Raw genomic sequence first — 20,247 nt, forward strand, 5'->3', positions numbered from 1 at the left:
GAAGTAAAGAAGTTCAGAGAGGAAACACTTCTAGGTCAGCACGAAGTTTATTAGCCACATCTGCTCAGAAGGGCCTCTTTCTGAACAGGACTATTCCTCTAACATACCAGCCAGAAAACAGCCCCATGTGCAGGGCCTCACTTCTGTTACGTCTCAAGTCATACTAGAAACATATTTTAGAACAAAGGCAGTTGTCCTGGGGTTCCCTGGGAATGACTAATGTGTGAGATTGTCTGGAGCCCCATGAAAAACATTCAAGGTTCTAAGTTCCAGGAACCTGGTTTTTGCCCAGGTCCACACCCAAGGAACAGAAACTCTTTCAGAAAAACAATATATTGCACAAAAGAATGAATGATATCTTAACAGAGAAATATCCAAGACGCAGAGCAAGATCTTGCTCTGTAAAAATATCAAATTCTACCTATACTATAAAAAGCGATTCCTAAATGCCCAGCAACTCCACCATCCTTGACCTCCAAGAGTAACAGCTGGTCTCCTAAGCAGTGAGGAAGTGGAGACTAGACAGAGAGAATTATTGTGCAAAGCTTCACAGGCATATTAGATTGGCAGGATCATTTTAGGGGAAGGAATGGGTGTGGCCAGCTTGGGAGGCAGGGGAGGAGACTGTTAAGCAGAGGAGGTTTATCTCCTATTCCCTTCTTTTGAGGGGAGCTTCACATGATAGGCTGAAGCAGAAAGCTCTCAATTTCTGCAGGAAACAAAGGAATTTAGGACTTGAATCAGGAGTGAGAAGAAGAAGGAAGGAAAAGATTATTCTAGATCTAGACATGAGGGACCCAGAAGAGAGAAATGGAATCCCATACATGTCTCTGTTCCCTACCAATGGCCAATGCTGTGGGCACCACCACATTAGCCTTACCAACTATTCGAATGTTGACATTCCTCCCACACTGGAAAGAAGCCACTCCGAGTGCCTGAGCCTTCTAAGTACCTCCTAACTGTCCTGGCCTACCCTCAGAACTCCTGTACCTCCCAAAACAGGCCTAAAATACTAGTTAGAGCCATCGCTAACATCTATTCTGATTCATTGGTGCCTCTTTCGTACCCGTAGTATGGTTTTACTTTCCACTCCAAAACCCAGAGTTAACTTAACCAGCTTAGAATGGGTTTTCCATTCTTAGAAAGCAACATCATGATGTAGGGGGTAGCAGGGACAAAAGATACAGGAAGAACAGGAAATGCAGTTCCTAGTAGTCAGAAGGAATCAAAGGTCCATCCGTGTAGAAATGGCTGGAGTGGAAGACGTAAGCCTCATCCATGATGTTCTGGCCAGCCAACAGTGGGTCACCATTTGGCATGATTTCCTCAATCTTCATACTGTTTCTGAAAACTAGACAGTCCAGAAAAAGAAATCAGTCCCCGATCTTTGGTAAGAAGTTCCCAATCCCGCAGGGAAAATGAAGGAGGATGGCAGTAGAGGCCTGGACAAGGTGTGAGGAGGCACTTAGGTCAGGGAAGGAGAAGGCGTGTACATTTCATAATAAAAGGGATCACAAAGAAATGAGCCTCCCTCCAATGAGGAGCTTAGAGTTTAGCCTTTTCTATAATGGGAAAGGGAGGGCAGTTGGTAAAGGGAATGTGTCCCCACTTCCCCAGGCCCATCTCACCACTTACTTTCCATTTCCTCAGTGTTCAAGTGTCTCAGATCATGGGGCAGATCTGGCTCTGGCACTGCCTGTGATGCAAGGTCTGGGAGAGGCTCCAGCCTCAGCTCTGGTCCCAAGTCTGGCTCTGACACTCCCTGGGGTACCATGTCTAGCGTAGGCTCCAGCATGGGCTCCAGTGGTGGCCCCAGATCCAGCCCAGCCGCTAGCAGTGGCTCTAACTCCAGGCATGGCTCTTGCTGTGGCAACGGGGCTAGTCCTGTCTCCAGCTCCAAGGACTCTGCTTCTGGCTCCGGCTTAAGCTCCAGCGGTTGTTGCAGCTCATCCACCTGTCTGGATGCGGTAATACACACAAAAGGGCAGGGCTTAGTTGTTTAGGTGAACTGGAGAATGGCGGAGCAAGCGGAGACTATCTCTCTCGACTGAGAAGGCAAGAAAGCAAGGGCACCTGGGTGACTCCGTTGGTTAAGCATCTGACTCTTGATTTCTGCTCAGGTCATGATCTCAGGGTGGTGAGATTGAGCCCTGCGTCGGGCTCCATGCTCAGAGCGGAGTCCACTTGAGATTCTCTCTGCTTGTCCCTCTACTCCTACCCCGGCCCTACTCGTGCATTCTCTCTCTCTTTAAATAAATAAATAAATAAATAAATAAATAAATAAATTTTTTTAAAAGGCGGCAACAGGGCAATACAGCAGAGGGTTTAAGAGCACAGGCTTTGGAGTTAGGCTTGCCAGAGTTTGAATCCTATCATTTATTAGATAGGTAATCTTCAGCTTTCTGTGCCTCAGATTTATCATCGATAAAATGGAACCATCACCACCTAATAACGCTTCAGAGAGTAGGATGGTTAAAAGCAGGACTTTGGAATCTGACAGACCTGGATCATTTACCAGCCATGTACCTTAGGCATGCCATTTCACCACACTAAACCTCAGGTTCTTCGGCTGAAATACCCATGTCTGCCTCACAGGACTATTATGGAGATTCAATAAATAAGAAACTAAATGCAAAATATTTAGTCCAGTACCTGCCACATAATAAACTTTCTTAAATGTGGCTGTTATCACCTAATTGGATGGGTTCTCAGAAGAATTCAATAAAATAAAAAGAAACCTGTTTCTAAAAAAAAAAAAAAAAAATCTAGTACTATGCTTCAAGTAGATGCCCATTAACGTCAGTGATTATGACTCTGATTAGCAGGGAAGCCCTGTGGAAACAACCTAAGGATAGCAGCAGAGCACTAGGGAAGAAAGAGGCTAGCAGAACGAGGAAAAAAACCTAGAGGTTGGAGACTATGGGCCCGTAGGAGAGAAGGCCAGAGAGGCAAACTGAGCAGGTTTGGGTCACCACATCAGCCAGCAAAGGCCAGGGAGGATGGGCAAGAAATGCATCTCTCACCTGTTAGAGACCACAATGAGCCTATGTTTCAGGTATTTCCTCCGTTCTTCGAGATTAACTGTGGGGGACATATGCAGGAGGACAGGGAGGTCAGTGGACTGGACACCTGGCCCAAGGACCCCTCGTGTAAACAGTTTTGATAATTGTATTTCCCTACTAACTAGCTGTGTCCCAGGGACAAATCCTTTCATTTCTCTGGCTACCAGTTTTTCCATGTCTGGAAGAAAGGAGCTGGATCTGTAGATGCCTGAGAATCCCTGCAATCTTCAGTGACATACATCAACGATCCTTACCTTTCTCCTGGTAATAGCACCCAAAGGCCTCATCCCGGGGGATTCGGGGGTAGAGGAAGCACAGTGGGTTCTCAGGTATGTTCTCTTCGGTAAGCAGCTGGTAGTGGCGAATGATTTTGGTCAGTGGGAGAGACTGTAGCACTTCCTTGGTGAAGGGTTGCAGAGAGTTGATGAGCACCTTATCTGCAGAATGGATGTGGGAAGAGGCAGGCCTGAAACAGTCGGGTCTGGGAGTCCCCCACCCTGGCCATCTAAGCCCCAACCTGCTGAGGGATTCAAGACAGAACCAGGAAAGCCAAGGGCTGGCAGAGGGACAGAAAGGACAGGCTGTGGGAACATCGGGGTGAAGCAGCTGACCATCATCCTGGTGTTCCACCCAGGAGCAGGTGATGCCCCCTTCTGATGTTTCACTGAAGCGCAGGAGAAAGGTGCCAGAGATGGTCTTCTTCAGCAGCCTGCGTTCCTTGCTCCGGCTCACGAAGCCCATGATGCGTCTGAAACAGAAAGCTGCTGTGAGGCCCTCATGCCTCCCTGCTGTCCTGCTGTCCTGCTCTCCTTGTACAGGGAGACAGCGCCAGGGTTTGGCCCTTGCTCTTGGCTAAGTCACTTCCTCTTACTGACGGTATCCACCTTGCAGGGCTGGAAGAGGTTTGAGGATTCAGTGTGGTCACAGATGAAAAAGCACCTTGGAAAGGCAAATGAGCAGGTGGTGTGATGGGAGGAGCACAGGCTTGCAGTCAGATGAGGCCTGGGTTTGAGTCCCAAGCAGGCCCGTTGAGTGAATTATTTTTTTTTCATTGAGTGAATTCTTTTTTTTTTTTTTTTTGAGTGAATTATTTAACTTCTCTTTGACTCCACACGGTTGTAAGGATTACACGAGAGAGTTCATATGGAGCATCCAGCAGGTTCTGGAGCACAACAGATGCTAGGACTATTATCATGAGCGGAAAAAGTCAGGCGCGTGACCTTGCACCAGCATTTGCTTGCTCTCTCCCTTTCTGCCACATGAGGGCGCACAGAGTCCACTCGAGCCCAGAAAGGCGGAAAGCTAGGGGTGGGGTGAGGGAGGCTGACCAAGGCCTTACCCATCATTCCAGAGATCCTTCAAGTGGTCATGTACCAGCTCCAGAATTTTGTCTAACCACGTCCAGAATGGTAGCTTGCCAGGAGGGCTCTCTCGCTGCAGGAGGAATGGAAAGGCAGGAAGAGACATGATTAGTTGCTCCCAGTGAACAGATGGGAGTAAGGAGGACAAGGACTAGTGTTTGCACAGGGGCTAGACGTAGTCGCACAGGATGCAGGGAGTTACCTTAGTGAAGTCGGCCCATGATAACAATGCGCCCTCAGTCCTAGAGTTCTGACCTGTGGACAGACAGACAGTTCAGGTAATCGATGCAGGCAAGGCCAGGGTCCTTGGAATAGAAAGGGTGGAGGGCTGGGGAGACTACGGCTGGGGAAAGGCTGGGAGAAAAGGAGGTTTGTACCAAAGAGCTTGTTCCTCAGCATGCTCAGCTGGTCTGGGTCAAGGCCTCGGCCAACATAGGAGGAGAACTGCCAGCTGAGAGCAGGGCCCAGCAAGCTCCAGGGTGCCATGGGAGGGCTGGAGAAGAACTGCTGATTCTGCAAGAGTGGGAAAAGGCAGGATGGCTCAGAAGGAGCACCCTCAGGCCAAGCGTCCACACCCTTCCTTGCCACCCTGCACCATCAGCACCATCTCCTACCTGGGGGTTTGAGCTAAGCAGATTGAACCAAAGAACTGAGGCCCAGGCAATGGAAACTTGGTTCATATTGGAAATAATCACCACAGGGAGGGTGTCCGTCTGAAGAGAAAACAAAAGTCAGAGAGAGGGATGGGATGTTTCTAGCTTTGACAGAGGCAAAGGAGAACTTCCCGCCGGAGAGGCTTCCTTTAACCCCTCCTGAATGCCTTCCGCCAGATCTGCTTCATCTCTCCCTGCCCTCCATTTCCACTCACCTTCAGCTCTTCCTTCAGACCCTGGTAGGTGTATTTGACTGTAATGCTGATAATGTGCAGTTCCTCCGTCACACCCAGCATGCCCTAGGACAGCCGAAGACACAGCGGTCAGCGGGCCCTGTGGCAAGCTCCTCCCATCCCCCCGCTGCTCTGGCCAGGCCTCACCTTATTGCAGCCCTTTCCTGGGCCACCTGAACGTTGTTCTACCAGAGTCTGTGAGTTGAGAGGAAATAAAATAAATGCCAGAGTGAGGACTCCAGGGTCCCGGGAACCCCTATTTCGCCTCAAGACTTCCCAAGGCCTGGGAACTTCCCTCAGCCCGTTGCACCGGACCAGAACCTTAGGCTGCTAGCCCTTCTTACCAGGTAACCAAAGTCCCAAATTAAGCCCTGACTCTGCCCCTTCTCGGGGGTCAGGGTTTTCTGGTTTGAGGTTAGAATGTTGAACTTCCGGAAGCTATTCCAGGAGGAAGAAGATATATGGAGAAGAGGAGAAGAGTTATTCTAAATACTCACCAGGAAAACAACAAAAATCCTACTTCATTCCAGACCTCCCCTCCTCCCTTTGTCCAACCCCCAACCAAGTCAACCTCCTTCTTGTCTGAGCCCCCATGTGGTTATTATGCAGGTTGTGCAGTGCACCCAAGTCGGCAGCATCCTTATCAGACACCTACCCTTGTGATTGAGGATTCCTGAAAAAAAAAAAAAATCACTGAGAACCAAAACAGTGCAGAAGTTAGGAATTTAGTCTTTAGAATCAGACAGACCTGGACTCAAACCCAAATCTGTGCTCACGAGTCTTATGGCCTTGCACAAGAGACACAATCTCTCTGGGCTTGTCTCTCCACCTGAACTGTGCGCTGCTAATACCTAACTCACAGGGTTCCTGGGACAAATGAGGACTGGACAAGCCGCATGTCACATAGTGCTCAACAAGAGCGAGGAGGCGGGATAGGAACACAGCCCCAGGGCCCTCAGGTGAAGAGTGGGTCTCCTCTGCCTCAGCAGCCCATGTCCCTGCCACCCTGTGGCCCCACGTGCCCCAACTTACTTGTCAATGGAGACTTCTGCAGTCAGTGACTCGTTGCCTTCCTGGAGTCTCACCAGGAGCCTAAGTGGAAGAGGGGAAAGTGGTCAGCTTCAATCTCCTAGAGAGATCAAATGTTGGGAAAAGATAAGGTAAGAGATTAGAAGAGGTAGGTGGGAAAAAGAAAAAGAAAGAGAGGTAGGTGGATTAAAGAGAAAAGGGAGAAGACAAGAGTGGAAAGATCTAAAGCCAGAAAGCAAACAGTAGTACGAGGGCTGGAAAAAGGAAGCAGGAATGAGTCCTGAAATGCCAACCTTGTTCGGATGGTGAACTTGCTCCCAGTCTTGAGGATGAGGGGTCGGTGGGGAGTTTGGGGCATGCAGGGCTGGGTTTCTACCACGAAGGCTCTGGGGAGAGAGGTGGCCGAGAGAATATAGAGCTCAGTCTCTGCAGGAATAGCTCCTCTTGTTCTTTCCTTCTGCCCTCCCTGGAGGTCCCTCCCCGGCCTCTAGACCTGTGGAGCAGGCGCTGTAGCAACTCCAGGACCTGGGCCTTCCGCAGGTCGACCCCTGCGGTCAGAGGGTCATCCTGATAGCTAACCAGGTGACTTAATCCCTTCAGCTCCTCCAACAGCTGGCGCAGGTGGAACAACAGCTTGGCTCCAGCTGTGAACCTGGGTGATAGGATTCCAGAGACAGAGAGCAAACTGATGAGTTTCCTGGTCTTCCCCAGACAGGCTCCAGAAGCTTCCCTTTTACTATGTGGAGAGGCAGAAAGTGATTGGTATAAAAAAAGAACCCAGAAAGCCTAGGAAAGATTATGCAACATGATTCATAATCCAAGAAATAAAAATCAAAGCCACTTCCACATATAAAACTGGTAAAAAGGGGATCCCTGGGTGGTGCAGCGGTTTGGCGCCTGCCTTTGGCCCAGGGCGCGATCCTGGAGACCCGGGATCGAATCCCACATCAGGCTCCCAGTGCATGGAGCCTGCTTCTCTCTCTGCCTCTCTCTCTCTCTCTCTCTCTCTCTCTCTCCCCCTCTGCCTCTCTCTCTCTCTGTGTGTGACTATCATAAATAAATAAAAATTTTAAAAAAATACAAATAAAAATAAAACTGGTAAAAGGGACGCCTGGATGGCTCAGCGGTTGAGCATCAGCCTTTAGCCCAGGGTGTGATCCCAGAGTCCAAGATCGAGTCCCGCATCGGGCTCCCTGCATGGAGCCTGCTTCTTCATCTGCCTATGTCTGCCTCTCTCTCTGTGTCTCTCACGAATAAATAAAATCAAATCTTAAAAAAAAAATGGTGAAAGATTTATTTCTGTAATGAAACTACTTTTCTTTTTTTTTAAATTTTTATTTATTTATTTATGATAGTCACAGAGAGAGAGAGAGAGAGGCAGAGACATAGGCAGAGGGAGAAGCAGGCTCCATGCACTGGGAGCCCGATGTGGGATTCGATCCCGAGTCTCCAGGATCGCGCCCTGGGCCAAAGGCAGGCGCCAAACCGCTGCGCCACCCAGGGATCCCTGAAGCTACTTTTCATAGGACCCTTCGGGGCAGCCTGGTGGCTCAGCGGTTTAGCCTTCAGCCAGGGTGTGATCCTGGGGTCCTGGGATCAAGTCCCACATCGGGCTCCCTGCATGGAGCCTGCTTCTCCCTCTGCCTGGGTCTCTGCCTCTTTCTGTGTCTCATGAATAAATAAATAAAATCTTAAAAAAAAAATCATATGACCCTTCATATGTACTATTATTCTAAGTGCTTATTGTATTTAATCCTTATAACAACCCTATGAGACAGCTATTATTATTATCCTCATTTTACAGATAATTAAACTCTAGAGAAAGGTTAAGTGACTTGCTTGAGGTCACAGAACTAGTATGGAGTAAGCTGTATGTGATCTGGACATTCTGGCTGCACAGTCCATACTTTTTTAAATAGGCTCCACACCCAGCATGGGGCTCAAACTCATGACCCCCAGATCAGGACTCACAGCCCTACTGACTGAGCCAGTCATAACATTTTTAATTTATTTTATTTTTTTTATTTCTGGGACACCTGGGTGGCTCAGCAATTGGGCATCTGCCTTTGGCTCAGGGTGTGATCCTGAGGTCCCGGGATGGAGTCCCGCATACGGCTCCCTGCATGGAGCCTGCTTCTCCCTCTGTCTGTGTCTCTGCCTCTCTCTCTCTGTCTCTCATGAACAGATAAATAAAATCTTTAAAAAAATAAACAAATAAAATTTTATTTCAACTGAATTAACATATAATGCTATAATACACATGCAAGCTCAGGCACTTGGGTGGTTCAGTGGTTGAGCTCTGCCTTTGGCTCAGGTCGTGATCCCAGGGTCCTGGGATCGAGTCCCACATTGGGCTCCCCATGGGGAGCCTGTTTCTCCTTCTGCTTATGTCTCTGCCTCTTTCTCCATGTCTCTCATGAATAAATTTTAAAAATCTTAAAAAAAAAAATGAGTTGCAAGTTCCACAAACTAAGCCAGCCAGGTGACCCAGGCTCAAATTTTTTTTTTAATTTTTATTTATTTATGATAGTCACAGAGAGAGAGGGGCAGAGGCACAGGCAGAGGGAGAAGCAGGCTCCATGCACCCGGAGCCCGACGTGGGACTCAATCCAGGGTCTCCAGGATCACGCCCTGGGCTGCAGGAGGCGCTAAACCGCTGTGCCACCGGGGCTGCCCCCAGGCTCAAATTTTTAACATGGGAAAATACCTAAAAATATTAAATTTTTTAAAACCACAAGATAAAAAAAATAAAATAAAATAAAAAATAAAAACCACAAGATAGTACATTTATGATATGACCTGCCCTTGTTTTTTTTTTTTTCAAAGATTTTATTTATTTATTCATGAGAGACAAAGAGAGAGAGAAAGGCAGAGACAGAGGCCGAGGCAGAGGGAGAAGCAGGCTCCATGCAGGAAGCCTGACATGGGACTCGATCCTGGGTATCCAGGATCATGCCTTGGACTAAAGGTGGTGCTAAACTGCTGAGCCACCAGGGCTGCCCTGCCCTCTTTTAAAATAAATGTATATTTGGGGGATCCCTGGGTGGCTCAGTAGTTTGGCGCCTGCCTTTGGCCCAGGGCGTGATCCTGGAGTCCCGGGATAGAGTCCCACGTCGGGCTCCCGGCATGGAGCCTGCTTCTCCCTCCTCCTGTGTCTCTGCCTCTCTCCCTCTCTCTCCCTGTCTCTCTCTCTATCATAAATAAATAAATAAATCTTTAAAAAAATAAAAAAATGTATATTTGGGGCACCCAACTGGCTCAGTCACTGGAACATGTGACTCTTGATCTTGGGGTTGTAAATTCAAACCTCATATTAGATGTAGAGATTACTTAAATATAAAACCTTTGGTAGGTGGGTGCCTGGGTGGCTCAGCCAGTTGAGCCTTTGGCTTGGGTCATGATTTCCTGGGACTGAGCCCTGCATCAGGCTCCCTGCTTAGCGGGGAGGCTGCTTCTCCCTCTCCCTTTGCTGTTCCCCCTGCTTGTGCTTGCTTTCTCTTTCTCCTTGTCAAAAAGATAAATCTTAAAAAAATTTAAAACCTTTAAAATAGATGGATTGTATATTTATGTATATACATAGGGAAAATCTGCAAAAAATGTATTCAAAAGCCCTAACACTGAGTACCTCTGCATGATCAGGTTATGCAGATAGGCAGTTTTTACTTTCTTTTAAGTTGTCTGAATTTTTTTTCCAATTGCGACACATTATATTTATAATAAAAAAAATCAATAAAGCTCTTTCTTTTTTCTTTTTTTTAGATTTTATTTATTTGAGAGAGAGAGAGAGGGAGAGAGAGAGAGAGAGAACATGAGCAGGGAGAGGGGCAGAGAGAAGCAGACTCTCCACTAGGCAGGGAGCCTGATGCAGGGCTTGATCCCAGGACCCGGGGATCATGACCCAAGCTGAAGGCAGACACAACTGACTGAATCAGTCAAGCGCCCCCCACCTTTTTTTAAGAATTTCTTTATTTAGGGTAGCCCCAGTGGCACAGCAGTTTAGTGCTGCCTGCAGCCCATGGCGTGATCCTGGAGACCCTGGATCGAGTCCCACGTCAGGCTCTCCGCATGGAGTCTGCTTCTCCCTCTGCCTGTGTCTCTGCCTCTCTCTCTCTGTCTCTATGAATAAATAAATAAAATCTTAAAACAATAAAAAAAAGAATTTCTTTATTTATTCATAAGAGACAGAGGGAGAGGCACAGACATAGGCAGAGAGAGAAGCAGGCTCCATGTAGAGAGCCCGATGTGGGATTAGATCCCAGAACCTTGGGATCATGCTCTGAGCCAAAGGCAGATGCTCAACCACTGAGCCACCCAGGCGTCCCCCCCCTACCTTTTTAAAATATGCTATCTATTTTATTTATTTGAGAGAGAAAGAGAGTGAGGGAGAGTGGAGGCACAGAGGAGCAGAAGGGGAGGGAGAGGGAGGGGGCAAGAATCTCAAGCAGACTCTGTGTTGAGGGGGAGCTCCACATGGGGCTCAGTCCCACAACCCCAAGACTATGATCTGCCTAAACAAAGAGTTGGATGCTTAACCGACTGACTTAGGCTCTGGTCATGATCTCAGGGTCCTGGGATCAAGGCCCACATTGGGCTCCACACTCAGTGGGGAGTCTGCTTCTTGCCCTCTCCCTCTGCCCCTCCCCCTTACTCATATTTTCTCTTAAATAAATAAAATCTTTAAAAACAAAACAAATAACAAAACAAAGGATCAACATAACACCACCAAAAAGGAAAGCTATATACTTTAACCCAGGAATACCACTTCTAGGAATTTATATTACAGAAATAATTAGGGATGTAAATAAAGATGTAGTTATGAGGATTTTTACTCCAACAGTATAAAATAGCAAGAAATCTGGGTGCTCAGCTGGCTTAGTGGGAAGAGCACATAACTCTTGATCTCAGGGTTGTGAGTTTGAGCCCCCATTGGGTGCAGAGATTGTTTAAGTAAGTTAAATAAACTTAAAAAAAGAATCCTTTCCCATCTTGCAAGATGGTGGGTGAAAAGATAAGAAGCCGATACTAAGGAGAAGAAACCTGGAGCCAAGAAGGCTGATGCTTGTGGCAAGATTAAAAAGGGTGACCTCAAGGTTAAAATGCCAAAGAAGGGGACGCCCCATTGCAGCCAAAAGTGTCCTAGTCAGAGGAAACTGGCACATATTTCCCATTGGCCATGTATTCCAGAAAAGCCATGTACAACAGGAAGCATTCAGTAGCTAAATCCAGAGTTAAAAAGAAAAAGGAGAAGATTCTTGCTACGGTCACAAAACCAGTTGGTGGTAACAAGAATGGCAGTACCTGAATGATTAAATGCCTAGGCATTATCCTGTCGCTGTGCCTCAAAAGCTCTTGAGCCAGAGCAAAAAAAAAAAAACCCATTCAGTCAGCATGGAGAATTCTGAAAGCTAGCATCATTCCTGGCACCATTATTTTTAAAAAGATTTTATTTATTTATTTGAGAGAGAGAGGGAAAAAAAAGTGAGAACATGAGCTGGGGGAGGGGCAGAGAGAGTGAGGAAGAAGGAGACACAGACTCTCCACTGAGCAGGGAACCCCAAGCAGGGTTTGATCCCGGGGCCCGGAGATCATGATCTGAACTGAAGGCAGATGCTTAACCCACTAAGCCACCAAGGTCCCCTCCTGGCACCATTCTGATCATCCTCACTGGGCTCCACAGAGGCAAGAAGGTGGTTTTCCTGAAGCATTTGAGCAGTGGGGGTTGCTACCTGTGACTGGACCTCGGGCCCTCAATCGAATTCCTCTACATAGAACACACCAGAAATTTGTTATTGCCACCTCCACCAAAATTGCTATCAGCAGTGTGAAAATTCTCAAACATTTCACTGATGTTTACTTCCAAAAGAAGCTGCATAAACCCAGATACCAGGAAGGAGAGATCTTCGACAGCAAGAAAGAGGAAATGTGAGACTACAGCACAGCACTAGGTTGATCAGCATGCTGTGGATTCGAAAATTCTGTCAAAAATCAAACCTGTTCCTCACCTTTAGGGCTACCTCCATTCTGTGTTTTCTCCCACAAATGGAGTTTGCCCTCACAAATGAGTGTTCTACATTTCTTACAAAGAACCTAATACTGACCCATTTCCACAAAAACAACAACTTGGGGGGAAAAACCCAAAATATTTGTTGAATATATACAATGGAATATTATTCATAATAAAAAATAAAGTCTTGGGACACCTGGGTGGCTCAGTGGTTAAGCGTCTGCCTTCAGCTTAGGGCATGATCCTGGAGTCCAGAGATCGAGTCCCGCATCGGGCTCCCTGCATGGAGCCTGCTTGTCCCTCTGCCTGTGTCTCTGCCTCTCTCTCTCTCTCTCTCTCTCTGTCTCTCATGAAAAATAAATAAAATCTCTAAAAAAAGGTAAAAAAAAAAAAAAGAATAAAGTCTCGCCATTTGCAATGATGTGAATGGAGCTAAGAAAGAATTATGCTAAGTGAAATAAGTCAGAGAAAGACAAATACTGTAAGATTTCACTCATAAATGGAATTTAACAAAACAGGTAATAATTATTTAAATTAAAAGACAACTCAAATGTCCAAAATAGGAGTTCATTAATTAAATTATGTTACCTCCATATAGGGAACTATGAGGCAATCGTCAAAAATAACATGGGTGGGTGCCTGGGTGGCTCAGTCAGTTAAGTGTATGCCTTTGGCTTGGGTCCTGGTCCTAGGGTCCTGGGATCGAGTCCAGCATCGGGCTCTGTGCTCAGTGAGGAGTCTGCTTCTCTTTCTCCTTCTGCCCCTCCCTACTGTTCGTGCTGTCTCTCTCTCAAATAAATAAAATCTTTAAAAATAATAATAATAGTAATAACATGGGCATGAGGTGCCTAGGTAGCTCAGTCAGTTAAGCGTCTGACCCTTGCTCTCAGCTCAGGTATTGATCTCAGGGTTGTAAGTTCAGGCCTCCTGTTGGGTTCTATGCTGGCAAGGAGTCTACTTAAAGAAACAAAACTAAAAACATGGGTAGGGGTGCCTGGCTAGCTCATTTGGTAGAGCACGCAACTCAGTCTTGGGGTGGTAAGTTCGAGCCCCCAGCTGGGTGTAGAGTACTTAATAAATAAAAATAAATTAAATTAAAAAAGAAACATCAGCCTGTCTCATTTAAAAAAATAAATAACATGGGTAAGTACCACAATATACAGCTAAGTTAAAAAACAAAAACCACAGTTCTCAAAATAGTTCTTAATTTTTGTATATTATAGTAGCTACACATGGACAGTAAGATAATAGGTAATTTTTTTTTTTTTACATTATAGTGATTACAATTAAAAAAAAAAGTAGAGGGGTGCCTGGGTGGCTCAGCTGGTTAAGCGGTGGCTAGCTCTTGATTTCAGCCCAGGTCATGATCTCAGGGTTCTGAGATTGAGGAGTCTGCTTGAGAATTCTCTCTCTCCCTCTTCCTCCCTCCCTCTCCCCACACCTCACGTTCTCTCTCTCTCTAAAATAAATAAGTAAATCCTAAAAAATAAAGTAAAAAATATATTTCTTGGGTAGTTAAAAAGGAAGGAGAAACCAGCTTGGAGATTAATCCATTCCTTTTACCAAAGCAAAGACTAGGCTCTGGATTATCTGAATGGTAAGAATAAAGAGAGGGTCACTGTGGTCAGACAAGGGAGCTGGGATCATTTCGGGGAGCAGAAAGTAAGGACAATGATGGCTCTTGCCTAGATAAGCAATTCATTACATGAATAGGAAAATTCATTACAATTCACAATTTACAATTTACAAAGCACAGCACGGTGGCTGGGACAGGGGCTGGGTAGGAGCTGCCTCTTACCACTTCTCCAGCTGTTCCAATCCTCCTTCCTGAGGGGCTCCAATGCAGGCTTTCTGCTGCTGGGCTTTCCATTCCTCCAACTTGGGCAGCAGTAGCTCAATAAGGGTTGTTAATCGGCCTAGCAATGCTTTGGTGGCATCCAGTACTTCCTAAGAAAGACATAAAGTGAGTGATGAGCACTTCTCACCATCACCTTCCACCACCCAACCGGGGAGGAAGAGACAAAGAAGCCAAGGCTAAGAGGGCAGGGCTCCCACATCCCTCATCTTCCCCAGTTCCCCGTTGCCCACTCCCTCTGTCTGCCTCCCACCTTTCTCCTTCTGTCCAGTTCATTGAGAGTTTCCTGCAGAAGCTGGTGCTGTCTCATCTGATGGGGGTCTAAGGAGAATTTCTTCACTGGATGGCGGGAGCAGGAGTGAGACAAATGCTCAGACCTAGGGCTCCTTCCCCCCTACATCCTGATCAGGACCTCAGTCAGTCGGGCAGAGGGAATTTTGAAGGGAGAAGAAGAGGAACCAAGCAAAGCAGAGGCACCTCTGGGCCCTCAGGCAAGTTGTGAATTGAACCAAAAGCCCACTTAATCTGCTAAGGCAGTTTTCCACGCACCTCCCCCAACATACACCAGCCGTCCCTCAGCCACAACCTCCATAACATAGGCTGGCACTTTTAGCTTTGCATGGCAGCAGGGCTATAGCCACTACAGCCGGCTGTAGTAGCCAGAGGAGAGTATCGCTTACTGGAGCTTTTCCCTTCTCCTCTCTTCCACCCCTGCCTCCCAGCATGCACCTGTCTTTCTCCCACACTTCGGTGTGCTTCCTACCTTGGGCCTGGATCTTATATCGGAAGCAGAAGACATCCTGCTGGTCTTTCAGTTGGGAGATGGATTTCACCACCCTCTGTAGAGGGGATAAGACCCAGATGGGGCTGTTTCTGTGGGAGGAGGCAGGCTGAGCCCTACCCATCCTGACTCCTGCCACATCTACTAACCTCCATCATAGCCTTTAATTCCAGGATCCGGGATTCAATCTCATCCTGCTGGCTTTCTACAGGTGTTTTGAGGGCTGGATCTCCTTGCTCCTGAAATAAGAGACTCAGCACATTTCAATTCTGACCTTTCATCCCTGAAACCTCTGCCTGCAGTTATATCACCGGATGGGGGGCTGGGGATCTTGTTCTTTTTTTTTTTTTTTTGGAGTTCAATTTGTCAACATATAGCATAACACCCAGTGCTCATCCCACCAAGTGCCCCCCTCAGTGCCCATCACCCAGTCACCCCAACCCCCCACCCACTTCCCCTTCCACTACCCCTTGTTCATTTCCCAGAGTTAGGAGTCTCTCATGTTTTGTCATCCTCACTGATATTTTCACTCATTTTCTCTCCTTTCGCTTTATTCCCTTTCACTAATTTTTATATTCCCCAAATGAATGAGACCATATAATGTTTGTCCTTTTCCGATTGACTTATTTCACTCAGCATAATACCCTCCAGGTCCTTCCACATCGAAGCAAATGGTGGGTATTTGTCGTTTCTAATGGCTGAGGAATATTCCATTGTATACACAGACCACATCTTCTTTATCCATTCATCTTTCGATGGACACCGAGGCTCCTTCCACAGTTTGGCTATTGTGGACACTGCTGCTATAAACATTGGGGTGCAGGTGGGGGATCTTGTTCTTGTTCTGAGACAAATATCCCGAGTCCCTTCCACAGTCACTCTCTACTCTAGGAGCTTTCAAAATCACTACAAATTGTTCTTACCAACTGAGCCCTCTGAGCCTGGGTCAGAATTCTTTTTTCTTCCAGAAGGAGATTGAAGATCATCTCAGCCAACTGGGTAGGGCCCTGGGGAAGGGCCTATAGTAGGAAGAGAAAGAAGTGATCGAAGCATCTTCAATGATCTAGCATTCCAGACCTTCCCTACCAGTGGCCCCAGTACTTCCCCCTCCTTCAGGGTCTCTAGCCCCTCCCTTCTTCACCAACGGTACCCTAAAACCTAGCCTTTTCCCAACAGGGTCACCTAGACTCTGCCTTTCTCTCTGACAGTGACCCTCCAAGTCCAGATCTGCCCTGGACTTGTCCCTCTTTTCCCCAGATCTGCCCCCATCCCTTTACATCTCCAGGTCCTGTTTCATACCCTAAACCATACTCCTCTACATTCAGTTTCCTTTATATTCAGCTTTTTGCCCATTCCTGGCTCCTCCAAGTACCTGAATGTCCCGATAGAATTTTCGCAAGTTGTGCTGTAATAAAAAGTACTCAGGGTCCTGGCTGCAGCGGCCACACTCATACTTCAGTTGGTCCAAGAAGTGGAAGAACAGCATGTTCACCTTGGAATCATCATTGCTCAGGGCAGCCTCCTGCCTGGGGACCAGGAATGATTAGTATCCTTGCAGCATTCCTACTGTCTTTTGTGGCCTCCTAACCCCTTCTAGACAACTTTGGTGTCTCCAGGATCCTGGGGGCTCAGAAGAAACTACTTTCCACACCCCACTTCCTGAGGAACTCACCAGTTCTGATCTTCAATCCAGACAGCCAAGTGCTGTCGAATGTCCACTGGCAGGAGGCTATCTGAGTAGAGCTGATGCAGCTGATCCTGAAATGGGTTGTCAAGATTCTGTAGCATCTCCCACTGCGCCATTTGGGGTCTGAGTCTGAAGGATGCACGTTCCCAACTGGAAATTTTGCTGGACTAAATCATCCACAGTCTCATGATTGCTTATCACTATAATAAAAAAAATTAATTATAAAGGTAAGAAAAAAACCTGGAGCTACACTGATCCTACTCCTAATGTTGGTCTCTTCCTCTTCTCTCCACAGGTAACCAATATTATCAGTTTAGTTCATATTCTTTCAGACAGTACTATTTAGGAGCTGAAATATGTGGGTCTTTTTGTTTTAATGATCAGTTCTTTTTTTTTTTTTAAAGCCTTTATTTATTTATTCATGAGAGACACACAGAGAGAGAGAGGCAGAGACACAGGCAGAGGGAGAAGCAGGCTCCCTGCAGGGAGCTGGAAGTGGGACTCAATCTCGGGTCTCCAGGATCACGCCCTAAGCCCAAGGCAGACACCCAACTGCGGAGCCACCCAGGTGTCCCTTAATGACGATTTTCAAACACACACCGAAGTAGAGTGAATAGTACAAGAATCATCCATTTACCCATCATTCAACTTTACTAAACATTAATATTTCCACCATCTTAATTTCATCTATCTCCCCCAGTGAATTTATTTTAAATTTGTATTCGTGTTTACTTATGCTAGAACATTTCAAGATCATAAATGGGTTATAAATATTTATTTCAGCATGATCCCTGATGGTCCCAAAGCTTTATCAAGGGCTGAAACCTTAACAATCTGCTCTCCATGTAGGAAGGAGAGACAGCCTTCCAAATATTTATTTTTTTCCAAATATTTAAATACTTAAAAAAAAACACAAATATTGGGGATCCCTGGGTGGCGCAGCGGTTTGGCCCAGGGCGCGATCCTGGAGACCCGGGATGGAGTCTCACGTCGGGCTTCTGGTGCATGGAGCCTGCTTCTCCCTCTGCTTGTGTCTCTGCCTCTCTCTCTCTCTGTGTGACTATCATCAATAAATAAAAAATTAAAAAATATATTAAAAAAAACCACACAAATATTTAAATACTCTACAAGGAGGTCACTCAATCTCTAAGACTGTGATACTTTTAAGACCTCTATCAACCTCTGACTCTTCATGTATATTATCAACTTTGTGAGAGACCCAGAAATTCCCCCCCACCCACAGAGGCAGGGTTGGGCAAAGAAAGCAGAGGCTTTTTTTTTTTTTTTTTCAAGCAGAGGCTTTTGTTTGTTTTTCACCATGAAACTTCACTCAAAACTGGTATTTGGAAAAAAAAACAAAAACAAAACAAAAAAAAAACCTGGTATTTGCCGGCTACCAAGTAGGCTGGGCTAAGAATCTTTCTTCCTCTCTTTCCCCGCCCCCTGCCAACTGCCTGCTTAGGAAATCAAAACCTATTCTTGTTGCAGATTAAACCTAACAGAAAAGAGTATTTACATACATCCGTGGTCCAAAAAAGGTGACATGATCTTATTACCAATGAAAGAAAAATGTCTGGGGTGGGAGAGATTGTGTTCCGTCAGTATGAATAATCGTGAGATGCTTTTCTACCTCTTTGAAGTAGGAACGGGGAGGAAAGGATTGGTCAGGGACTCCTATTTTTCATTTTAATGCTTTTACCAGTGCTTGGCTTTGAAATCTATGCACCTGTACTGCTTTAAAAAAAACAAATGGAGAGTCTCCACTTCTTAAGGAAGGAATCTCGACTGTTATGAAAAGAGCAAGGTGGCAAGTTAACCGTAAGGTTTAAATATGAGAAAACAAAACAAAAAACCATGGTCTTCCCAAAATAGACCGCAAACACGAGGCCTAAAGGCTGTAACGCTTTTCCCCCAGCTATCCCTCACTCTCTTGGGCATACATTTTTTGCTCAATGAGCTTTTTGGAAAAGAACTGCATCTTGTATGTGACCTTAGGCAAATTGTTTCACCTTTCTGTCCCTTACGGTTTTTTTGTTTTTTAAGATTTTATGGGTTCATGAGAGACACCCAGAGAGGCCGAGACGCAGGCAGAGGGAGAAGCAGGCTCCAAGCAGGGAGCCGACGCGGGGCTCGGCCCGGACCCGGGGTCACGCCCTGGGCCCAAGGCGCCGCTGAACCGCTGAGCCACCGGGCTGCGCCGCCCCTTACACTTCGTAAGATAACAGTGAAGGAAGTGAAATCGTATCTACCTTCAGACATCCTTTTTTCTTTTTTTGGCGAGAATCAAACCTAACGCAGCCCGGAGGGTCAAGGCGCTGGCTAAGGGATTCGGAGGCTGCCGGGGCGGGGGGGGGGGGGGTCTGGGGAGCCGAGTGTCAGCGCCGGCGGCCGGGCTGGATGGGAGACTCGCTCACGCAGCAGGGGACAGCTATTTCAACTTAGAGACGAAGGCTCACGACGAGCGGGCGCACCCCAGGGCCTGCCGCCTTCCCCGGGGAGCGACGCGCGCCCGCACCCCGGCCCCGCGCAGCCCCCTGGGCCCGTACCTGCCGAGAGGCTCCGGCTCCCCTCCGTCCCGCGGCTCCGGGAGAGGCTTCCGGCCCGGGGAGGGAGCTCAGGGCCCCGCGCGCGCCCCGCCCGGCCCCGCCCCCGCCCCTCGGCCCCGCCCCCGCTCTTCGGCCCCGCCCCCTCGGAGCCCGCAGGCGAACGCGCGGCTGAACCCGGGAGCTCGCAGTGCGCAGCCTGGCAACCGCGACGCTGGCGGCCGTTCAGCCAATGCCCTCCGCCCGTTGGCGTCGCCACAACTCCTCCCCCGCGGGGCGGGACGAGCGGCGCCGAAACCACAGCTCCCGCCCCACGATTGGTGGGATCGCTCAAGGACGCCCCGCCCCCGTCCCCGGAGGGAGGAGTCCCATTGACGGAACAGCCGCGCGGCGCCTCAGCTGATTTCCGAGAATCCTCGCGGCGGGAGCGAAACCGAGACGCGCCCGGGGCGCTGCAGGCGCCCAGCGCTCCCGGAGGGGCCCGGAACGTCGATTCTTTGGGATGGGAAGCGACGAGCTGTGCCAATAAATAACCGTTTACTTACCTTGCTAAGCACTGACGTTCCTTGTATCATTTTTAATTTCCACAAAACCCATCCAGGGAAGATGATTATCACTACTTTAGACGTTTTGTTTCTTTTTAAAGATTTTTATTTATTTATTCATGAGAAACACAGAGACCTAGGCCGAGGGAGAAGCAGGCTCGCCATGCGGAGCCCAATGCAGGACTCCAGGACCACGACCTGAGCCACCAGGCGTCCCACGTCTCTACTTTTAGATGTTTTATTTTATTTTATTTTTTTAAGTACATATTTTATTTGTCTACTATAGATGTTTTAAAAACTGAGTGTGGGGATCCCTGGGTGGCGCAGTGGTTTGGCGCCTGCCTTTGGCCCAGGGCGCGATCCTGGAGACCCGGGATCGAATCCCACGTCAGGCTCCCGGTGCATGGAGCCTGCTTCTCCCTCTGCCTGTGTCTCTGCCTCTCTCTCTCTCTCTCTCTGCATGACTATTGTAAATAAATAAATAAATAAAAATT

At 47.5% G+C, this 20,247-nt stretch overlaps 1 protein-coding gene across 3 annotated transcripts; it reads right to left on the reverse strand.

The window, feature by feature from the left end:
- Window positions 1-333: 333 nt before the first annotated feature.
- Window positions 334-19,283, reverse strand: STAT2 (signal transducer and activator of transcription 2). Of its 3 annotated transcripts, none has more exons than XM_055328861.1 (24): window positions 19,212-19,283; window positions 16,651-16,865; window positions 16,351-16,504; window positions 15,902-15,997; window positions 15,128-15,217; window positions 14,961-15,036; window positions 14,451-14,518; window positions 14,141-14,289; window positions 6,832-6,990; window positions 6,632-6,724; window positions 6,342-6,401; window positions 5,965-5,982; window positions 5,654-5,747; window positions 5,457-5,504; window positions 5,292-5,375; window positions 5,038-5,136; window positions 4,801-4,936; window positions 4,626-4,678; window positions 4,402-4,496; window positions 3,674-3,810; window positions 3,317-3,499; window positions 3,024-3,081; window positions 1,636-1,958; window positions 334-1,351 (listed from the first exon to the last, which is right to left on the reverse strand). In XM_055328861.1, the coding sequence occupies exons 2-24, from the start codon at window positions 16,779-16,781 to the stop codon at window positions 1,209-1,211; spliced, it is 2,547 nt and encodes an 848-aa protein (XP_055184836.1). In that variant the 5' UTR covers window positions 16,782-16,865; window positions 19,212-19,283; the 3' UTR covers window positions 334-1,208. The 3 variants fall into 3 exon arrangements, with proteins under 3 accessions (XP_055184836.1, XP_055184835.1, XP_055184837.1); XM_055328860.1 differs by having other exon boundaries at window positions 14,451-14,536; XM_055328862.1 differs by lacking the exon at window positions 19,212-19,283 and having other exon boundaries at window positions 14,451-14,536; window positions 16,351-16,500; window positions 16,651-16,759.
- Between the last annotated feature and the right edge of the window lie 964 nt (window positions 19,284-20,247).

Source organism: Nyctereutes procyonoides, unplaced genomic scaffold (genome assembly GCF_905146905.1).
Source record: "Nyctereutes procyonoides isolate TBG_1078 unplaced genomic scaffold, NYPRO_anot_genome, whole genome shotgun sequence".
Lineage (NCBI taxonomy): Eukaryota > Metazoa > Chordata > Mammalia > Carnivora > Canidae > Nyctereutes > Nyctereutes procyonoides.